The sequence below is a fragment of the Rutilus rutilus genome (genome assembly GCF_951802725.1).
Source record: "Rutilus rutilus genome assembly, chromosome: 3".
In the NCBI taxonomy this organism is placed as follows: domain Eukaryota; kingdom Metazoa; phylum Chordata; class Actinopteri; order Cypriniformes; family Leuciscidae; genus Rutilus; species Rutilus rutilus.
This window is the reverse complement of record NC_140211.1, coordinates 36424672-36441857: the sequence shown is the minus strand read 5'-3', so window position 1 is coordinate 36441857 and position 17186 is coordinate 36424672. Positions and strand designations below refer to the sequence as shown.

The window sequence follows — 17186 nt, the reverse complement described above, 5'->3', positions numbered from 1 at the left end:
TCCCAACTAAATATGAAGCAAACTGTTAAGTGATAATGACCATACAGGCTTGATTTCCGCCCACGGATGACTGTAGTAATAGTAAAACTGATTACTTTTGCCTCACTGATTACTATTACACTAATGTTTCTAGCATGTTATATGTTTGGCAACAGTAGCTTTTCATTTCTTAAACCATGTGAGAGACACATCATGGCCATATTCCAGGATGACAATTGTCAAGATTCATCATGCTCAAATTGTGAAAGAATGGTTGGGAGGGACTGGAGCATGAATTCAAGAATCATTTTCACACATGAATTAGCACCTCTGAGGCCAGACCTTAAATTCATTGAAAGTCTTTGGGATGTGCTGGAGTAGACTTTATAGAGTGCTTGGCTCTTGTATTGTCAAAGATCTTGAGCAAAAAATGATGCACCTCTTGATGGAAATAAATGTTGTGAATGAGGTGCATACATTTTTGGTCAAGATCTTGTATTGACAATGCAAGAGTCGAGCACTCTGTACAGCACCTTGATAAAAAGTAAAAGTATTTTAAAAATGATTCATAGTAAATAAGGAGTTGAGAAACTACCTTGATCTATGCGTGCAAAGATGACCTGGCTCCAACTCAGTATTATAGTCCATTAGATATTTTGCCCTTTCAGTTAATGTGCATTTCTTGTTGATCAGTCTTGCATTTAAGCTTGGTGTGTTCATTGTATTAGAGTTTGGAGTTTTTATTAGACTCCCAGCTATAGAAATGGCAATGCTCACTCTGAACAGTTTCACCCTTATTGGAGGAAATCCTGCCTTTAATCCAAAACAACAGTGAGTCCAGCATTAATAGAGATCATTTCAGATATTTGGACAGGATCTAGTCAAATCCAAGTTTAATGTCAATGTAATGTTGACACCAGTAAATATCACCCCCTTGTGGTTCAGTGATGCCATGAGTTCAGAGCATGTTCTCCAAAAGGTAAAAAGTTATCAAAAATATCCCATCCTTCAAAGAAAGTCTTCCACTCCACCTAATTTTTCTGAGACTGTGAATGGTCGTTGAAGAAGTTTTGCAGCGAAGGGCTTCTCCTGACAACAGGTATCTGAAAAGCAACATGTACAACATTTAAGCGTACAGATCAAAAGAATTCAAAGCTACCAAATGCACTATATACACTTTATTTAAAAAAAGGAAATGTTGTTGATATATGTAAAAGCTTCCATAATGGTGAAGACCAAGCCTCAATCAGCTGCCAATACATCAGAAAAGGACTTCAGAAAGCGTTAATGCTAATGTAAACAAATATAATACGAGATGTCAGCCTTTGACTATTTAGAAATGTTCAGTTCCTGCTGAGTGCATGTTGAGGATTCATGTATATAAAAGCTGCTTTCTATTTAGAAAAGGTTAATTACAGCCTATGCTATATATGCAGTTCTGACAGGTTTATAATAATTCTTTTGATAATCTAACATGCTCTTTTTTCTAGAAGAGTGGGGTTAGTTAAGCTTATATTATATATACAGTATAGTGTCCACAGACAGATTATATCTGTGTGTGTATCTACTGCCAGTTCTCTCTCTACAATTGTACCGGTCCCCCCCCCCCCACACACACACACACACACACAACACCCACACTACATCTGTTCATCTATGGGTCATACTATAGTCTCTGAGCCTGACACCTTGCCGGTGAAAAAGTCCCAGAAGTTGCTTGGCGGCTTGCTGTCTTCTGACGTCGTGGATGAGGCGTTGGAGCTCTGTCGTACCCAGATGCCCCTCTCTCTAGGACTCTGTGGTTGCGAGCCACTGTCCTGCCGCCCCAGACCGAAATGAAGGCGCTCCTCTGAGCAGGTCTGTCTTGAAACGCCTTGCCTCTGCTCCTGGAGCTCATCACTCTGGGCATTAGCGGAAGACTGGGTCAGACTCAGCAGGTTGTGGTGGGAATGAAACTGCCTCATTTTAACGATGGACTTGGGTGGAACCTCAGAGGAGCCTGTTATACAAAGCATAAAAGAATATCCATACCAAATTTGCTTGCATTCATTTCCACATGGGAAAGCACACTACCTTTCAAATGTTTGGAAGATTTTTTAAAGAGTAATGAATACTTTTATTCAGTAAAGAATGCATTATTTGATCATATATCACTATATTATCAATATTTCACAATATTACCGTTTCTACTGACTCCCTACTTATCCCAACATTTGAATGGTAGTGTAGATAATAATTCCATAATTAAAACTGAGGGAGAAAACAGAATCCCAAAAGTAGACATTACTAGCCTAACAACTGCCTCATTGAGAAGAACTCGGCACTACTCACGTTTCCTGTTAGTGTTAAGATGAAGAACATTGAAGAAGACCTCACTGCTCAGACTTCCTATCGCAGATGTCTCTGGATAAAGAGGACACAGTGGCTCCAGGGATGACAGGTCATCACTGGACTGACCCACAGAGTCCAGAGACGCCTGTGTGTCCCTCCGTCCACCAGAGTCCGTCTCTATTGTAAGGCTGCTACTGCTGCTGTCACAAAGGAGAGATGTTTTAGACTTGGTGTTAAGAGTGAGGAAAAAATGCAGTCCAGTAGTTTTGTAAACATAATAAATCACAACATTACAAACTTTGATTTGAAGCAAAAAAGTATTTGAAAATCTGACAAAAAGACAAGGGTACAAGTACAACACTGTTCTCATAAACGGCTGTTGAGGCTGTTGTTTTCTCACTTGGCATAGAAACAGTATTAAATACGCCATGATTTAACAAGCAGATTACATCATTCGCAGTGCGTCAGTGGGCAGGCGCTTAAAAAGTTGTTTTGTAGCAGTTTGCTTCTCACGATTCTCTGATTGGTGGAAATTTATTTGTAGAATCATTTTACCAGGAATTCCACAAGTAAAAATAATGCGGGCTGATGGCTTCAACAAAAGCATGTACTATTAAAAACCTTTTAGCTCGCAGTAGATTTGTAGGGAATGTGAATTTACTCGCCCTCAAGTTATCCTATGTGTATATGACATTCTTCTTTCAGCCAAACACAATCAGAGTTATATTAAAAAATATCATGGCTCTTCCAAGCTTCAATAATGCATAACAGTAATCCAAACGGCTCCAGGGGGTTAATAAAGGCCTTCTGATGTGAAGCGATGTGTTTTAGTAAGAAAAATATCCATATTTATAACTTTTTAATCACTTAAAAATTCTTGTTTTAGACTTCTAATTCGTGACCGGTGTTTAGTTTGGCTCTATTCGCCGGAACTAGACTCGCGGACGGAAACCAGTGATTATAGTTTATAAAGTTATACATATGGATATTTTTCTTACAAAAACGCATCGCTTCTCTTCAGAAGGCTTAACCTCCTGGAGCCGTATAGATTACTGTTATGATGGATGGATGCGCATTTTTAGATCTTCAAAAACGTAATTACTATTCACTCCCATTGTAAAGCTTAGAATAACCAGGATATTTTTTAATATAACTCTGAACGGCTGAAAGAAGAATGTGACATATAAGAAGAATAAGAATGAAACATATACACCTAGGATGGCTTGAGGGTGAGTAAATTATGGAATCATTTTCATTTTTGGGCGAAATATCCCTTTAAAGGTTTTTGCTAGAAATGAATGAGTTTTTACTGCCGGAGCCCCGACTACTGCTCTAATAAAATCCCATATTCATTATATATCATTCTTCTATTAGATCTATTATCAGTCAGAAAGCTGACCTGAGTTTCCTGCGCAGCAGATAGTCAATGACGTCAGGGTCCGTCTGAATGAGGCTCATGAGCACCTCCTGCTGCAGCTCAGCAGACACCTGCGCATGAAATAAAAAACACACACTCGAGAAATAATTCAACAAAGTCATCTTTCAAGCTCTGTGCATGCAAAAAAACATCGTATCATATCTAGGCCTACGATATTATCCATTGTTCTGTTCTCCCAGAAAAACATCTGAAACATTATTTTATCATTTGCACTTATGGCTTTCTTCCATGAAACACAATAGGAGAAATTCTGGAGTTCTGGTGGCCTTTTGAAATGTTAAAGCTTCAGTCTCCGTTGCATTTATCCTTTTGTGTTCCACAGAAGAAAGTAAGTCATGCGAGTTTGGAACAAAATGTTCTTGTTTTGAGTAACCTAATAGTATTCCCTCCGCTCTCTCTTATCATTCCACACCTCCACTCATCTCTGTCTCTCACCATGAAGAGGTGTTGGTGGTTCTGGAGGAGCATTAGGGTGACGGAGATGATGGCTGTGCTGTCCTCTATGCCCAGAGCTTGAGGGCTGAGCTCTCTCTCTGATCCTCTCTCTTTCTGCAGGAGATTGGGCCCAAAGATCACCGCCAGGTTTGCTGCCGTCATCTTGTTACCTGAGATCTAATCACAACACCAATTTAAAAACAGGTCAGAACCTTGATTTGATTTTTAAAATTAGATTCGACCAATAGTGACAATAATTTCTGGTGGGAGTGTCATATAATTTATTGAGTACTGGCATTATTAAATCAGGCACTGTCAGTTACAGGACAACGTACAACACAAGGGGCTTGGTTCCAATCCTGCTGAGGGGATTTATATTTTATTTATTTATTTTGCAGCTATGTGTCAGTGGATGTATATAAGGGGCAGCAGTGCATTCCCTTCATATCCAGCTCCAGCTCAAAGATAGAAGGTGAATATACCAGACTTTTGAGACTTTTTGAGTGTGTGTCCAGTTTATGAATTTCAGTAGTTCAGAATGCATTGCTAAAGGTTTTGCTGTCACAAATAGGCAAAACCCTAATGCAATACTATAAACTAATGCGGAATGTGTGTTTAAACAACTTTGCAAGGTATTTCTGGAAAATATTTGTTTTAATAAAGATTCCACACATACAAACATGCTGATGCAAAAAAAAAAGCAGATGACAGAGAAAAGAGAACCAAAGTTAGAACCAACGTGCATCAAGTATGTAATGGAAATTAAGGAATTATTTTAATAATAATAATAACAAAAAGGATGGCAGAGAAATAATAACCCCCACAAAGATGGCAATATCCAAAAATCCTCGTGGGGACATTTTTTGGTCCCCATGAGAAAGAAAAACGCATAAATCATACTAAATGATGTTTTATGAAAATGTAAAAATGCTTTTTGTGATGAGTAGGTTTAGGGGTAGGGGATAGAATATACAGTTTGTACAGTATATAAAAAAACTATGTTTATGGAAAGTCCCTATAAAACATGGAAACCCAACGTGTGTGTGTGTGTGTGTGTGTGTGTGTGTGTGTGTGTCTACTGTATGTATGTACAGTATGTATGTAATCTGTGAATTGCAATGGTTCTTTAGGCACATAACTATCAGAAAAACGAAATTTAGTTTAAATATTGAAAAACAATGTACAGCTATGACATTGCTACTCATACCACACTTAACTGAAACATCCCTTGTTATTACATAATAAAAAAAAATACACAATCAATTTTCCATGGTAAAAACATCTGTACCATAAATGACAACTATACCATACCTCCTGCTGGTTGGGTCCAGTGGAGCTTTTTGCGTTCTCCTGTACTGTATGAAGAAGCGTCAGGAGCCTCAGCAGAGTGTCACAATTACAGGGTGGCAACAAGTACAACAACTGCTGCAGGTATGTCAACTGATCTGCCCCTCTCAACTCTGTGAGACAAACACAAAACATCTCGTAAGGTGAGCATAAGTCATAACAGCTAATACAATAATGAGAAGTGAGATGGATATTTGTGACCCTGGACCACAAAACCAGTCACATGGGTCCGTTTTTTTTTTTAATTGATATGTATACATCACGAATAAGCTGAAAAAATACGCTTTCCATTGATGTATGGTTTGTTAGGATAGAACCATATTTGGCCGAGATACAACTATTTGAACATCTGGAATCTGAGGGTGCAAAAAAATCTAAACGTTGAGAAAATCGCCTTTAACGTTGTTCGTTTATGTTCACGATTGTGCTGCATTCACTCACAAAAATAAATGTTTATATATTTACGGTAGGAAATTCACAAAATATCTTCATGAAACATGATCTTTACTTAATATCCTAATGATTTTTGGCATCATTTTGACCCATACAATGTATTGTTGGCTATTGCCACAAATATACCCGTGCGACTTGTGACTGGTTTTGTGATCCAGGGTCACATTTATGGAATTACACCATTAAACTGTGTATGCTGATTCCTGTATAATAATAGATGTTAAATCATTTGTGAGTGCCCGTCTTTACGACAGTATGCTCATACGGTTAGCGTGCAGAAAGGCCCGGTAGAGTTCTCGTGGTAACAGGGGGTCAGGCATGTCCCTCAGAAACTCCTTCAGTAATGCAGCCACGTCATGAACACTGTGTTCCTCGTCTAACACGACATCTATCCCCATGTCAAAGTCCTCGCGCAGCTGAAAACACACAAGGATACAGAGGGATAAAACATCATCAAACAAACTGCCACCACACACAAGACTCAAGCATCCCATGTATCCGGTTCCTGTATAAACACAGCATAATATACACACACACACACACACACACAAATCACAGTCAGTCTGAGGTCAGCTATGAAAACAAGACACTGTACATGTCTTTACAATGATCAGTATTTAAAACATTCACTGTTAAGGAGACTGTCATTGCACAAAAAGATAAATCAGTGTGTTAATATCATACTGACAGCAGTGTGTTTCTACATATGAAAGACAGGGGGCGCATAACACATGCGAGAGATGAATGTTGTGTATGGTGCAGTGACGCAAACTGGCTCTAGAGAGCAGATGGAACTAACAAACTTACTTGACGGACTCTTTTTTTGGAGCTGCCTACACGGAAAATCCCTAAAGTTTGTAATCCTGGAGAGAGAGAGAGAGAGAGAGAGAGAGATAGTAAACAAGTGCTGGGGTCATCTTTCATCTTCCTGATTTGATATCTTTTTTTACTGTTTTGAGTGGTGTCTCATCTGGGTGACCTTCTATTTGTAACCTGAACCTAGGGTGTGTTATGAGCCTGAGGATGTACTCAAATTAGTTCACTTATGTTTCAGGGAAAGAACAAAATTCTCAAAAATTACTTGGGTTTACATTCAGTATTTCTAACATGGCGTTTCTAACTATTCCCAGATAGTTCATAAGCATTTCACTTATGCCTCTTAAAGTGGTCTTCAAATCAGATCAAATAATTCTTGAATTTGAATTGAGGCTAAATTATAATTATAATTTTAATTAAGTAGAATTAAAATGGAATGAAATTCAAAGAAATTAAAGTATACAAACACACATGCTTTTATGGACATACACAAAACGTACAGGGTATTTCCAGGAACATGTTAAAAATACAATGTTTGAAATGCCACCTATTGGATTTTGTATTTAATTTGTGCATTGTATTATTTTTTATTAATTAACTTTAATGGTGGAATATCACTTTATTTTCCACAACAAACTAATTTGCTTATTCAAAATCCCAGCTAAAAAAAAAATATTCTAAAAACTTTTTGCTAACGTTCCCATTAAGTTATATCTGAATGTTCCCTGAACTTTCAAAACGCCAGTTTTTTAAATATATTAAAATCATTTTATATGAAACCATTACTTCTGAATTTTCTCGGAACAAACAAGTAGTAAAAAATAAATGTAAAAAAAATTATACGAATGTCCAACTAAAATGTTTCAGAAAAAAAAGTTCCATGAACGATTTAATACATGTTGATATTTTAAGAACATCATTAAAGACCAAATAACATTGAACAAACATTCTATTAATGTTACTGGAAGAACATTTGTACATAACTTTAAAAGAACCTTGCCATAACTTTACGCAGCCCCTAAAGGGACATGATGATGGAAAAAAATATAAGATGGGCGGAAAAATTGTCAAAGCTTTAGCGTTCTCTCGCAAATCTTTTGTATTCCCTACCCTGAGAAACGTTGCGCTCGCTCGCAATATGTTTTTTTTCTCCTGAGAAACTTTGCATTTACTCGCAATACTTTTGAGGTCTTTGCGAGCGAACGCAAAGTTTCTTGGGGGAACGCAAATGTTCTGCGAGCGAACGCAAAGTTTCTTGGGGGAACGCAAAAGTTTTGCGAGCGAACGCAAAGTTTCTTGGGGGAACGCAAAAGTTTTGCGAGCGAACGCAAAGTTTCTTGGGGGAACGCAAAAGTTTTGCGAGCGAACGCAAAAGTCTTGAAACATATTTTTCCCTCCCATCTCATTTTTTCCACTAGAAAGATCTGAGAATGTTCCCTGTTGGGATGGAGCTAAAAAAGAGAATATAAAGTTGTCTAAAAACAATGTGGTGTATAATTTGTAGTGCTGTATGTTAAAATGTAAATTGTTTTGATGGATGGGTTTCATATGTTAATTTAACTTCATATATAGAAATGTTTAATCAGTTAAAGATTGCAAAAAAGTACTACACGCAAGAATAGACATAATCAAATGAATGATGTAAGTTGTCTTAGCCTAATGAAATTTCCCTACTGTTTCAAACTAGTTTCAATTGCAATTCAGTCAATTTCTTTGCCTGCCAATCTAATAAAATTTTCAATTCAACTTCCTGTGCCAATTTAAACTTAACGACTGGACATGTTGTGCTGTAATGGTGTTTGCAGCTCACCGTAATTCTGAATGTGGTTACAGCAGCGCTCTACCACTCGGGGAACTTGTCTGTAGATGGGGTTGAGACTGAGTTTGGCCTGTGTTCGACCAGCAGCCTTTTTCATCTCCAGCTCATTAGGGTGAGAAAGCTGCAGAGCTTCCAGTAGTCTGGACTGACTCTCCACCAGATCAGAGATGCAGTCTACAGACATCCCTCCCTGATATAGAGAGAAATAAAAGATAGTTAGTCATTAAGGTCAGTAGTCAATAGTCACAGGAATGACGGTTAAGGTATATGGCGTACGTAAGGTGTAAACGATGAAGGTCAGAATGACAACATAAATTTGAGCGAAAGCCTGTTCCATTTACAATGGATCATAAAAAAAGATAAACACCTGAAACACTTTCACACTGATCAGTGGAGCTCAAAGACAGTTAGAGAGAAAAAAAATGAACACAATAAATCTATTTATGCTATATATACAAAAGAAATGTACACAGATTTTATAAAAGCTTTTCAAATGTCAACACAATGATGACTGAATGTCAGTAATCTGTTCTTTTTCCTTTCTCTCTCCATGTTTGGGGTGGACAGAATGGATAGTTTGATTTGGCAAAGACACAGCCATAGATCTCATTCCCTCCTGCTGATATGTAGCCACCCATTGAGATGTTGTCTCCAGTCATAGAGAGAGAGAGGTATGGAAATCTCGCATACGGCATCAAACAATAAACTGAATCACACTTACTGCTGCCTGACTCAGTAATAACAAACATCTTAGCCATTATTAATATGAGGAATACCATAATGTTTATGGTATTCCTCATATTAATATTCATAATCTACACTTTGTATCAGTGATTTCAGCCCCCCCCAAAAAATGATCACATTCATCTAATCTTTCCTAACGATCCGCTAGCTGCCCGCCCCATAAGCATGCCGTCAAAAAACGCGTCTCTGTAGGCAGCCTAGGCTCTGAGATCTGCACACAAAAACAAGTGGTTTCACCAACCACTCAAAACCAAAACAAATAGTGTTCCAACCAATCACCGACAGGGGGAGGGTGTTGTGAGGTTTTGAGCCAGCTTCTTCTTCAGCTCCGACTTCGCGTGCAGCCGTGCACGAGCACAAAACCTCACAACACCCTCCCCCTGTCGGTGATTGGTTGGAAGATCTCAGAGCCTAGGCTGCCTATAGAGACGCGTTTTTTTGACAGCATGCTTATGGGGCGGGCAGCTAGCGGATCGTTAGGAAAGATTAGATGAATGTGATCTTTTTGGGGGGGGGCCTGAAATCACTGATACAACCTTTAATTGATGTCTGTGTTCTTGTACCCTGAACTAATCATAACACTGTTTTATTTATTAAAGTGGCAATAACATAGTCTGTCAAATTTATTTATATAGTTCTTTATACAATACAGATTGTTGAAAAGCAGCTACACAGTAATAAACAGGAAAATAACGGTAAAAGTTCATCAATTATGAAACTTCAATTTCAGCTCTAGAGAAGACATAGTGTCTTTAATTTAGTTCATTGTTGATTAAATTCGGTTCAATGACGGCGTCAGTGTTTTAAAGCTCATCAATTATTTAAAAAAAAAAGTCTTCTAGTTTTTTAAAAAAATAATGTTAGGTTTCATCAAATATTGTTTTAACTGTCCCATTCTTCAGTCTTTTTTAAAGCCTATATGATCACTCAGTGAAATGTGCAGGATAAACTCAAGATCAAATAAAATATAAAAAAGTATTTGATGACAATTCCTGAGAATTAACTTTATATAACTTTTTAGATAACATATCAGTCTGTTTTAAAGTATCTCAAAAGACCAAGGAAGACCTGATTCCTCAAAAATGATTTAATGAAGCATTTCTGTCTTTTTTGTATTTCTGAATAAATGTTATTCTTGACAGAGTAAATGAGAACAGTGAATTATCTCTTTTTTTGCTTATTTATGAACAAGTTGCTCAGATTGGGTTACAAGGCTCAGCCAGAATTTTATCTGTGAGATGTACCATATCGGCACTTGACCGCGGGGAATTCTTTGAATGCCAGGTGATATCAAGCAGTTTCTATTGGCCCTGATTTATATTTGTGTAGATAAATGATTTATATTATATTCTCTTTTCCTCTTATTTGCTCACGTATGAGATGTCAGCAACAATCTCTCACAGCAACAACAACGCAGACTTAACTGTGTTATGTTGTCATGTATAGCTATCAGGCCTAACGTTATGCATTCATTTGAGTTCCAGATGTTTTTTGAGTTAAAAGTTCAACATGACCTTTGTATTGTGTTTTAATAAGCAGCTCCTGATTGCTAGATCAAAAGACCCAAATCATCTTAAATCTACATTTATTTGTTTATCAAAATGAAAACAATTTAAATAATGAGTGATCAAAAGAGTACATCATAAAACCATCTTCTAACCCTACACAGAAATGATAAAGAAATGGCAAGTATCACAATTAATGAAACTACAAAGTAGAAAAACTGAGGCTATTTTCTTGTAAAATACACTCCAAAAATCTTTCTTAATCAATAAAACTTTGAAAATTTTTTTTTACTGTATATAATAATTATTTATATCGGGACAGGGAAACTGCAAACTTTCATCATTCGTCCATTCCTGTTTACGTCAAAGAAAGAAAGTCAGGCAAGGCAACTACTATGCAGATGAAGTCGCTTGAAGCCACAACAACTGAACCCTGAATCGAAAAGAGTTTGTAAGCAAAAAGGAGAATGGACAGTACATGTAAGAAAACATGAATCAACATCCATAGCCTCACATTTGCTGTGCATTGACTAGTTTCACAAAACAATGTCTTTTGGTAATACCAGTTACTATTTTCCTATATTTGCCTTGCCAAGTTCCTTTCCACCCTTGTCTGATATGAATAGCAATCGTTACGTCCATCAGATTCATCCGCGCGGAATAGCGGAGCTGAAGCACAACTCACATAATGACCAAAACATTATGTTCCTCTGCAAGTAACTTGTAGTTTTATGCTTCAACTGCTAAAGGGTCACACGTACATACAGTGGTGTAGCTTTAAATGTACATACCACAGCTTTTAGGAAACATGACTTTTGATGAGCTTTCTCGTGAGGATGTTTGGTATTACAGTAGTTCTAAAGAAATATGCACGCATTGTTTCCCTTACCCGTCTGTGTGAGCGTGAGGTGTTGTCCATGAACGCTGATGTGGGAGGTTTGCTGTGGACCTCCAATGCTGGTGTTGAGGCAGCACCAGGTGAAAAGGCTGTATTGCCCAGTGGCCGGTTTCCATTTTGCTGCGATTTCTCTGCCCGGAAGTGAAGAACACTGGCCTCCAGGTCCAGACAGTCCCGTCGGCTCTCTTTCAGAGCATCCTGCCGCTGCTTGTGTGCCCGATCGTTTGCAATTACCTGGGCGAGAGGGATACCGAATGCTTTGGCCGCAGACTCTGTGGGAGAGACAACAGACAAATGATTTTAACAGTAGGCCTATGGACCTTTTAATTCATCCTTATTTAAGTGCACGCTTTAAAGTTTCCATAGTTTCCAAATCAGTTAACTCTCTTAGATGTAAGGACAATGCTAGTTTTTACACTACATTTCAGGAAGGGAGTGTGTGAAAAATGGCATACTCATTCTTTATCTTGGTAAATAATGACTCAATGAATCAGTCTATTCTTCTTGTTCATTTACTGTTCATTTACACACTTTACAGTGCTTCAACAGCACTATTTTGTATTAGCTTACACACTTTACCATTCACCAATAGGAAATGTGTTGCAATTTGACACTAGACACTACAGGCAGAACCATTGCTTTTTCATGCACTGGTCAATTTAGAGATTTTGGGGCTATTTTGCTTCCATGACTTATATATATATACACATTTAAGTGTTTGATTGTATTACACTTTATCTATTTGTGTCTGTAGATTTCAATTCAATCTTTAAACACAGTTTTCTCAAAATGAGTTTTTTTCTTCTACACCGAGTCAGAAATCTCGCACTTACACCAAACATTCCAGTTTTATTTCTGTCATTTTTATTTCCTGGCTTTATCCAATGTTCAGATTTCTGTTCTAGAAATGTAAGAAAATTAGTGCATATTTCATAAGAAAATTTCACCAAACAGTTATTAATGTAGGCTACTGTGAGTAGCAGGGGAAAGTATACCAACATCAATCAGTTAAAAGTTTTACATTCACTTGCAGTATCTTGCTAGCCTGACTACGTCAGACTTCTTACTTCCGCTCAATTTCATTTCGCTTCTGTACTCAGTCTGAGACAGCGTAATAGCTTTCCGTTTTCCTCCGGCCTGAAAACAGCCGACCAATCAACGAACAGAGGGTGGGCTGAGAGCCGTGACGTAGACACTGATTGTACCGTGGTGGATGCGTAGATTTACTTCACATAATCTGCAAAAGTCGTTCACAGTCATGTTCACTCCGGTATTTCGCTCGATGGTTTTGTTTTCGCATCATACATGTGTTTACAGTGGAAGTTAGATGCGGCTGAGCATGCGCATAACACACGCCATAACCAAACGTTATGTGATTGGCTTACAGGAACCAATGATTTTAAACTTCAGACAAGCGCCTCCCCGCGAGAAAGAAAACGCTTTTCAATTATGCCATGCCAGACTCTGTCTACGAAGCAAAGCGAAGTATCTAGTAGGCTAGTATCTTGCCTTAATAATACAAAAATATATTAATATTTGATTGTCCCCTGTGGCTTATTTTTGGCCTATTTAAAAGAAAACTGCACATTTAATATGTTAAATAAAGCTTTAAGTATTAACATATTTGCATATGTAAAATAAAGTTGCATTTAAGATCCATCTGCCACAAATCACATTTTGATTTTCACATGACTTGAAAGTATTTATAAATGCTATAATGTTTCAGATATCTTCAGCTTCAGCATGATCAGTGCAGCTAAATGCACTCTTCCCTTATGAAGAAAGAAATGTGCAATATTACCAGCAATTGCTATGTTAAAAACAACTGTTACTAGTTTGTCCATTTTTTGCACATCTGTAGGTAAGCCTTTTAGACAGTTAACGTTTTACTTGATTGACTGATTGCTGAACTAATTAAAACATGAGACGTATTAGTACTTTAAAAATCAAATCCACTTCTGCAGGATCTCACATGCATTATTAAAAAAAAGCAGCTTAACTATAATTGAACTTAACCCATCCAAGCTATTTATATCGAGGTGGAGGCACAACGTGTATACGTAAAGCACTTTTAAATAGCATATTTAACACTCTAAAAGGACTACTCTGAGCTTACAGCTGATCTGTTTTGGCTGGCAAAGTGACACAAAAGCAGAGCAGCCTTGTCTTGTCTTCTCCTCTCCCCTCCCCTCTTCACAATCCCTTTTCTTCTATCTCTGCCCCCAAGGCTTAAAGATCTGGTGGCGGGTCAGGTTAGTCTGGTCCACTGGCCGCTAGTCCTCTGATAAGCTGGATGGATATGGGGATTGAGTCTTCTTTAAAGATGTTCCTCCCTCTACCCTATCAGCCTTGTCCTTCATTCAGCCCTCCCCTCCCGCCACAGTATGCCTGAACCTGGAGCTGACGCACATGCTGAAAACAAGAGCCAGACTGTGGTTGCAGGTGGCAGGCGTTTGGCAGAATGCCAGGAACACGGTCAAACAAATCCGTCTGACTGAGAAATCAGTGCTGCTTTAGCTCCGGCAGCGCTGAGATCAGTTTGAGCTCTTCAAGCAAAGTTAAATACCATAACTATTAAGTAACTTTGCAACTACATGTCAACTAACTCTCATTACAGTATTAGGAGACTGTTAGGTAGGTTAGGGTTAAGTGTTAGGGTTAGTAGAATAAGTTGACATGTAGTTGCAAGGTTACTTTTAGTTAGTAGACTGTCGGAAGTGGACCATTGAAATAAAGCTATTTTTTATAGCTACTATTATTATTTACAACATTATTATGTAGGCTACAACACAGTATTATAGTGTTTCAAACATACACTGGGTTTAGTATGACTTTTAAAAAGAAATTCATACTTTTATTCAGCAAGGATGCATTCAATTGATCAAAGGTGACATTTAAGCCAGTTACAAAAGATTACTATTAATTCAATTAAATAAATTCGGTTCTTTTGAACTTTCTATTCATCAAAGAATCCTGACAAAAATGTGTCATGGTTCCACACAACAGTATTAAGCAGCACAACTGTTTTCAACATTGAGAATAATAGGAAATATTTCTTGAGCAGAAAATTTGCATAATGATGCCGAAGATTCAGCTTTGCATCACAAGAATAAATGAGACTTTAAAATATATTAAAACAAATTTTGCTAAATAACTGTTTTTTACTGTATTTTAGATTAAATAAGCCTTGGTGAGCAAAATAAATTTGTTTCAAAACCAATAATAAATCTTACCAACCCTAAACTTTCAAATGATAATGTAGTTGTCAAATTCTGTCAAAATTCTATACATTTCAAAAGTCTGCAAAAAGCAGCTCTCCAGTCTTTGATGAGTATCCTCACGTAAACTGGTTTACACACATTATACAGTTTGAAGGAATTGTTAACAGTTTCAGAATCGTTTAGATGGTTTCAAGCATGCGAGTCAGTATATTCGAGCCTCTAAAATGATCCCTACAAAGACAAAAACTAAGATGAACACCTAAATAGAAAGGAATGAACATGCATTGCAGGGATGCAGACTGTTGAGAGTAAAGCTACATTAATGTAAAGTATCCCGTGTCTTAAAGTCTTAAAGCTGTGTGTCTTAAAGGCCTATGGGAGATTTGCAAGAACTGTGACCCACCAAACAGTCTTGGCAACCAGACTCTGAGGATTCACAGAGGGAGCCGCCATTTTTAAGTAACTGTTAAGTCTCTATTCTGCCATGTTCACTAAAAAAAGACTTTGTAGTGGTTTTTTATTACTATTATTACAGTTGTAATGGTTTAACAAGGACATCACGAAGACATAAAGTTACAAATATAAGTTGACATTTGGATGAAATTTGACAGTTTCACTATCATTTTATCGTGGTTTAAAATAAAAGCGATCACTTGAAGACATGACAGAGTATATATTGGTTGTTTATCAGAGATACAAGACCATCTGTGCTCAGGAATGCTGCCTGGCAAACACTTAAAGACAATGTGATTCGCCACAGATTTAAAGATCTGTGAAAAATGTAATATGATCATCTCTTACCTCGCTCTTTCTTTTCTTTTGAGAAGGAGTCAAACTTTCTCCGTAGTGATTTCCTTCTCTTACGAATCTCTGGAGAGAAAAAAAACAATATTATAGTCGGTTTTGTGTATGGACCTGTAAAAATATTTGTTGCAATTAGTTAAAAACAACTTATAATTTGTTGAGATAACTTAAATATCCAACTTAACTCAACTAAATTAACGTTAACTAAACTTAATAAGTCATGCATGAACACCTACTTTTTTAAGTTGAAACAACACATTATTTCTTATTCTAATGTTAAATTTTAAGTTGTGATAAATAATCACAGCAATCTTTTTTTTACAGAATTGGACAGTCACTCAAAACCAAAACAAATAGTGTTCCAACCAATCACCGACAGGGGGAGGGTGTTGTGAGGTTTTGTGCTCGTGCACGGCTGCACGTGAAGTCGGAGCTGAAGAAGAAGCTGGCTCAAAACCACACAACACCCTCCCCCTGTCGGTGATTGGTTGGAACACTATTTGTTTTGGTTTTGATGTGGTTGGTGAAACCACTTGTTTTTGTGTGCAGATCTCAGAGCCTAGGCTGCCTACAGAGACGCGTTTTTTTGACGGCACGCTTATGGGGCGGGCTGCTAGCGGATCGTTAGGAAAGATTAGATGAATTTGATCTTTTTTGGGGGGCCTGAAATCACTGATACAACCTTTAAAGCTTCTGATTTGCATACCAAATGGCAATGCAATATGTTTATCACACATTTCAAATAGCTAGTGGCACATTAGGTAACACAAACATCTTAACAGATGCATGTAACAGCAAGTCTTCCGTTCCCAAAATTAAAATGTGTTCCATTTAGATGGCTGATAGTGAAGCAAAACCCATTAAGCACCAAGAATGGGGACAGAGCTGGCAAGGCAAGCACTATATAAAACCTTCATATTCAGTGAAGGCTGTGAGGAACACAAAAAAAACGCAAAAACATTTCCTCGACAGATAAACAGCCACAATTATCCTTCATTTTTGCTAGAGAAAGAGCATTCTTTCCAAATTTAGAGCTGAAATTATAGCTAAACTAAAATACCTTTTTCTGTGTGTTTTCATAACCCTGATGTACTCTGTCTATACGGCCCTCAGGAGAACGATACAAGTGGGATTAATTGTGATTCCCTTTACTTACTCCACAACATTTTAAACTCAAACCAATAGTAGTGTTTACACCATCAAACCTTTTCCTCCTTAAGTTCTGGTATGTTGGTGGCATTTTGCTGTGCATTGAACTTAAAAATATATACTTTGACTGGTTTAAATCAGATGAATTCATAAAGAGGTCTGAGTTGTGGAGCTGAGGAGAAAAATGTAAAAGATGCTGTTGAAATGTCCAGAGAGATAGAGAAAACAAAAAGGGATTGTAGTACAA

The 17186-nt window shown here is 37.5% G+C and overlaps 1 protein-coding gene across 4 annotated transcripts in view; it reads right to left on the bottom strand.

Moving 5' to 3' along the window:
• Positions 1-855: 855 nt before the first annotated feature.
• The window catches only part of arhgap36 (Rho GTPase activating protein 36), a 36325-nt gene continuing 19994 nt past the window's right edge, over positions 856-17186 (bottom strand). For 2 of the 4 annotated variants that reach the window (XM_084404096.1, XM_084404098.1), the window contains exons 3-13: positions 15788-15856; positions 11757-12037; positions 8610-8808; positions 6791-6846; positions 6249-6399; positions 5495-5643; positions 4184-4360; positions 3710-3798; positions 2311-2507; positions 1647-1978; positions 856-1082 (exon numbers count right to left, since the gene is read on the bottom strand). In XM_084404096.1, the coding sequence (XP_084260222.1) occupies positions 1011-1082; positions 1647-1978; positions 2311-2507; positions 3710-3798; positions 4184-4360; positions 5495-5643; positions 6249-6399; positions 6791-6846; positions 8610-8808; positions 11757-12037; positions 15788-15856 (1772 nt within the window). In that variant the 3' untranslated portion in view covers positions 856-1010. The remainder of the gene's footprint in view (positions 1083-1646; positions 1979-2310; positions 2508-3709; positions 3799-4183; positions 4361-5494; positions 5644-6248; positions 6400-6790; positions 6847-8609; positions 8809-11756; positions 12038-15787; positions 15857-17186) is intronic. The other 2 variants (XM_084404097.1, XM_084404099.1) reach the window with 1 other exon arrangement.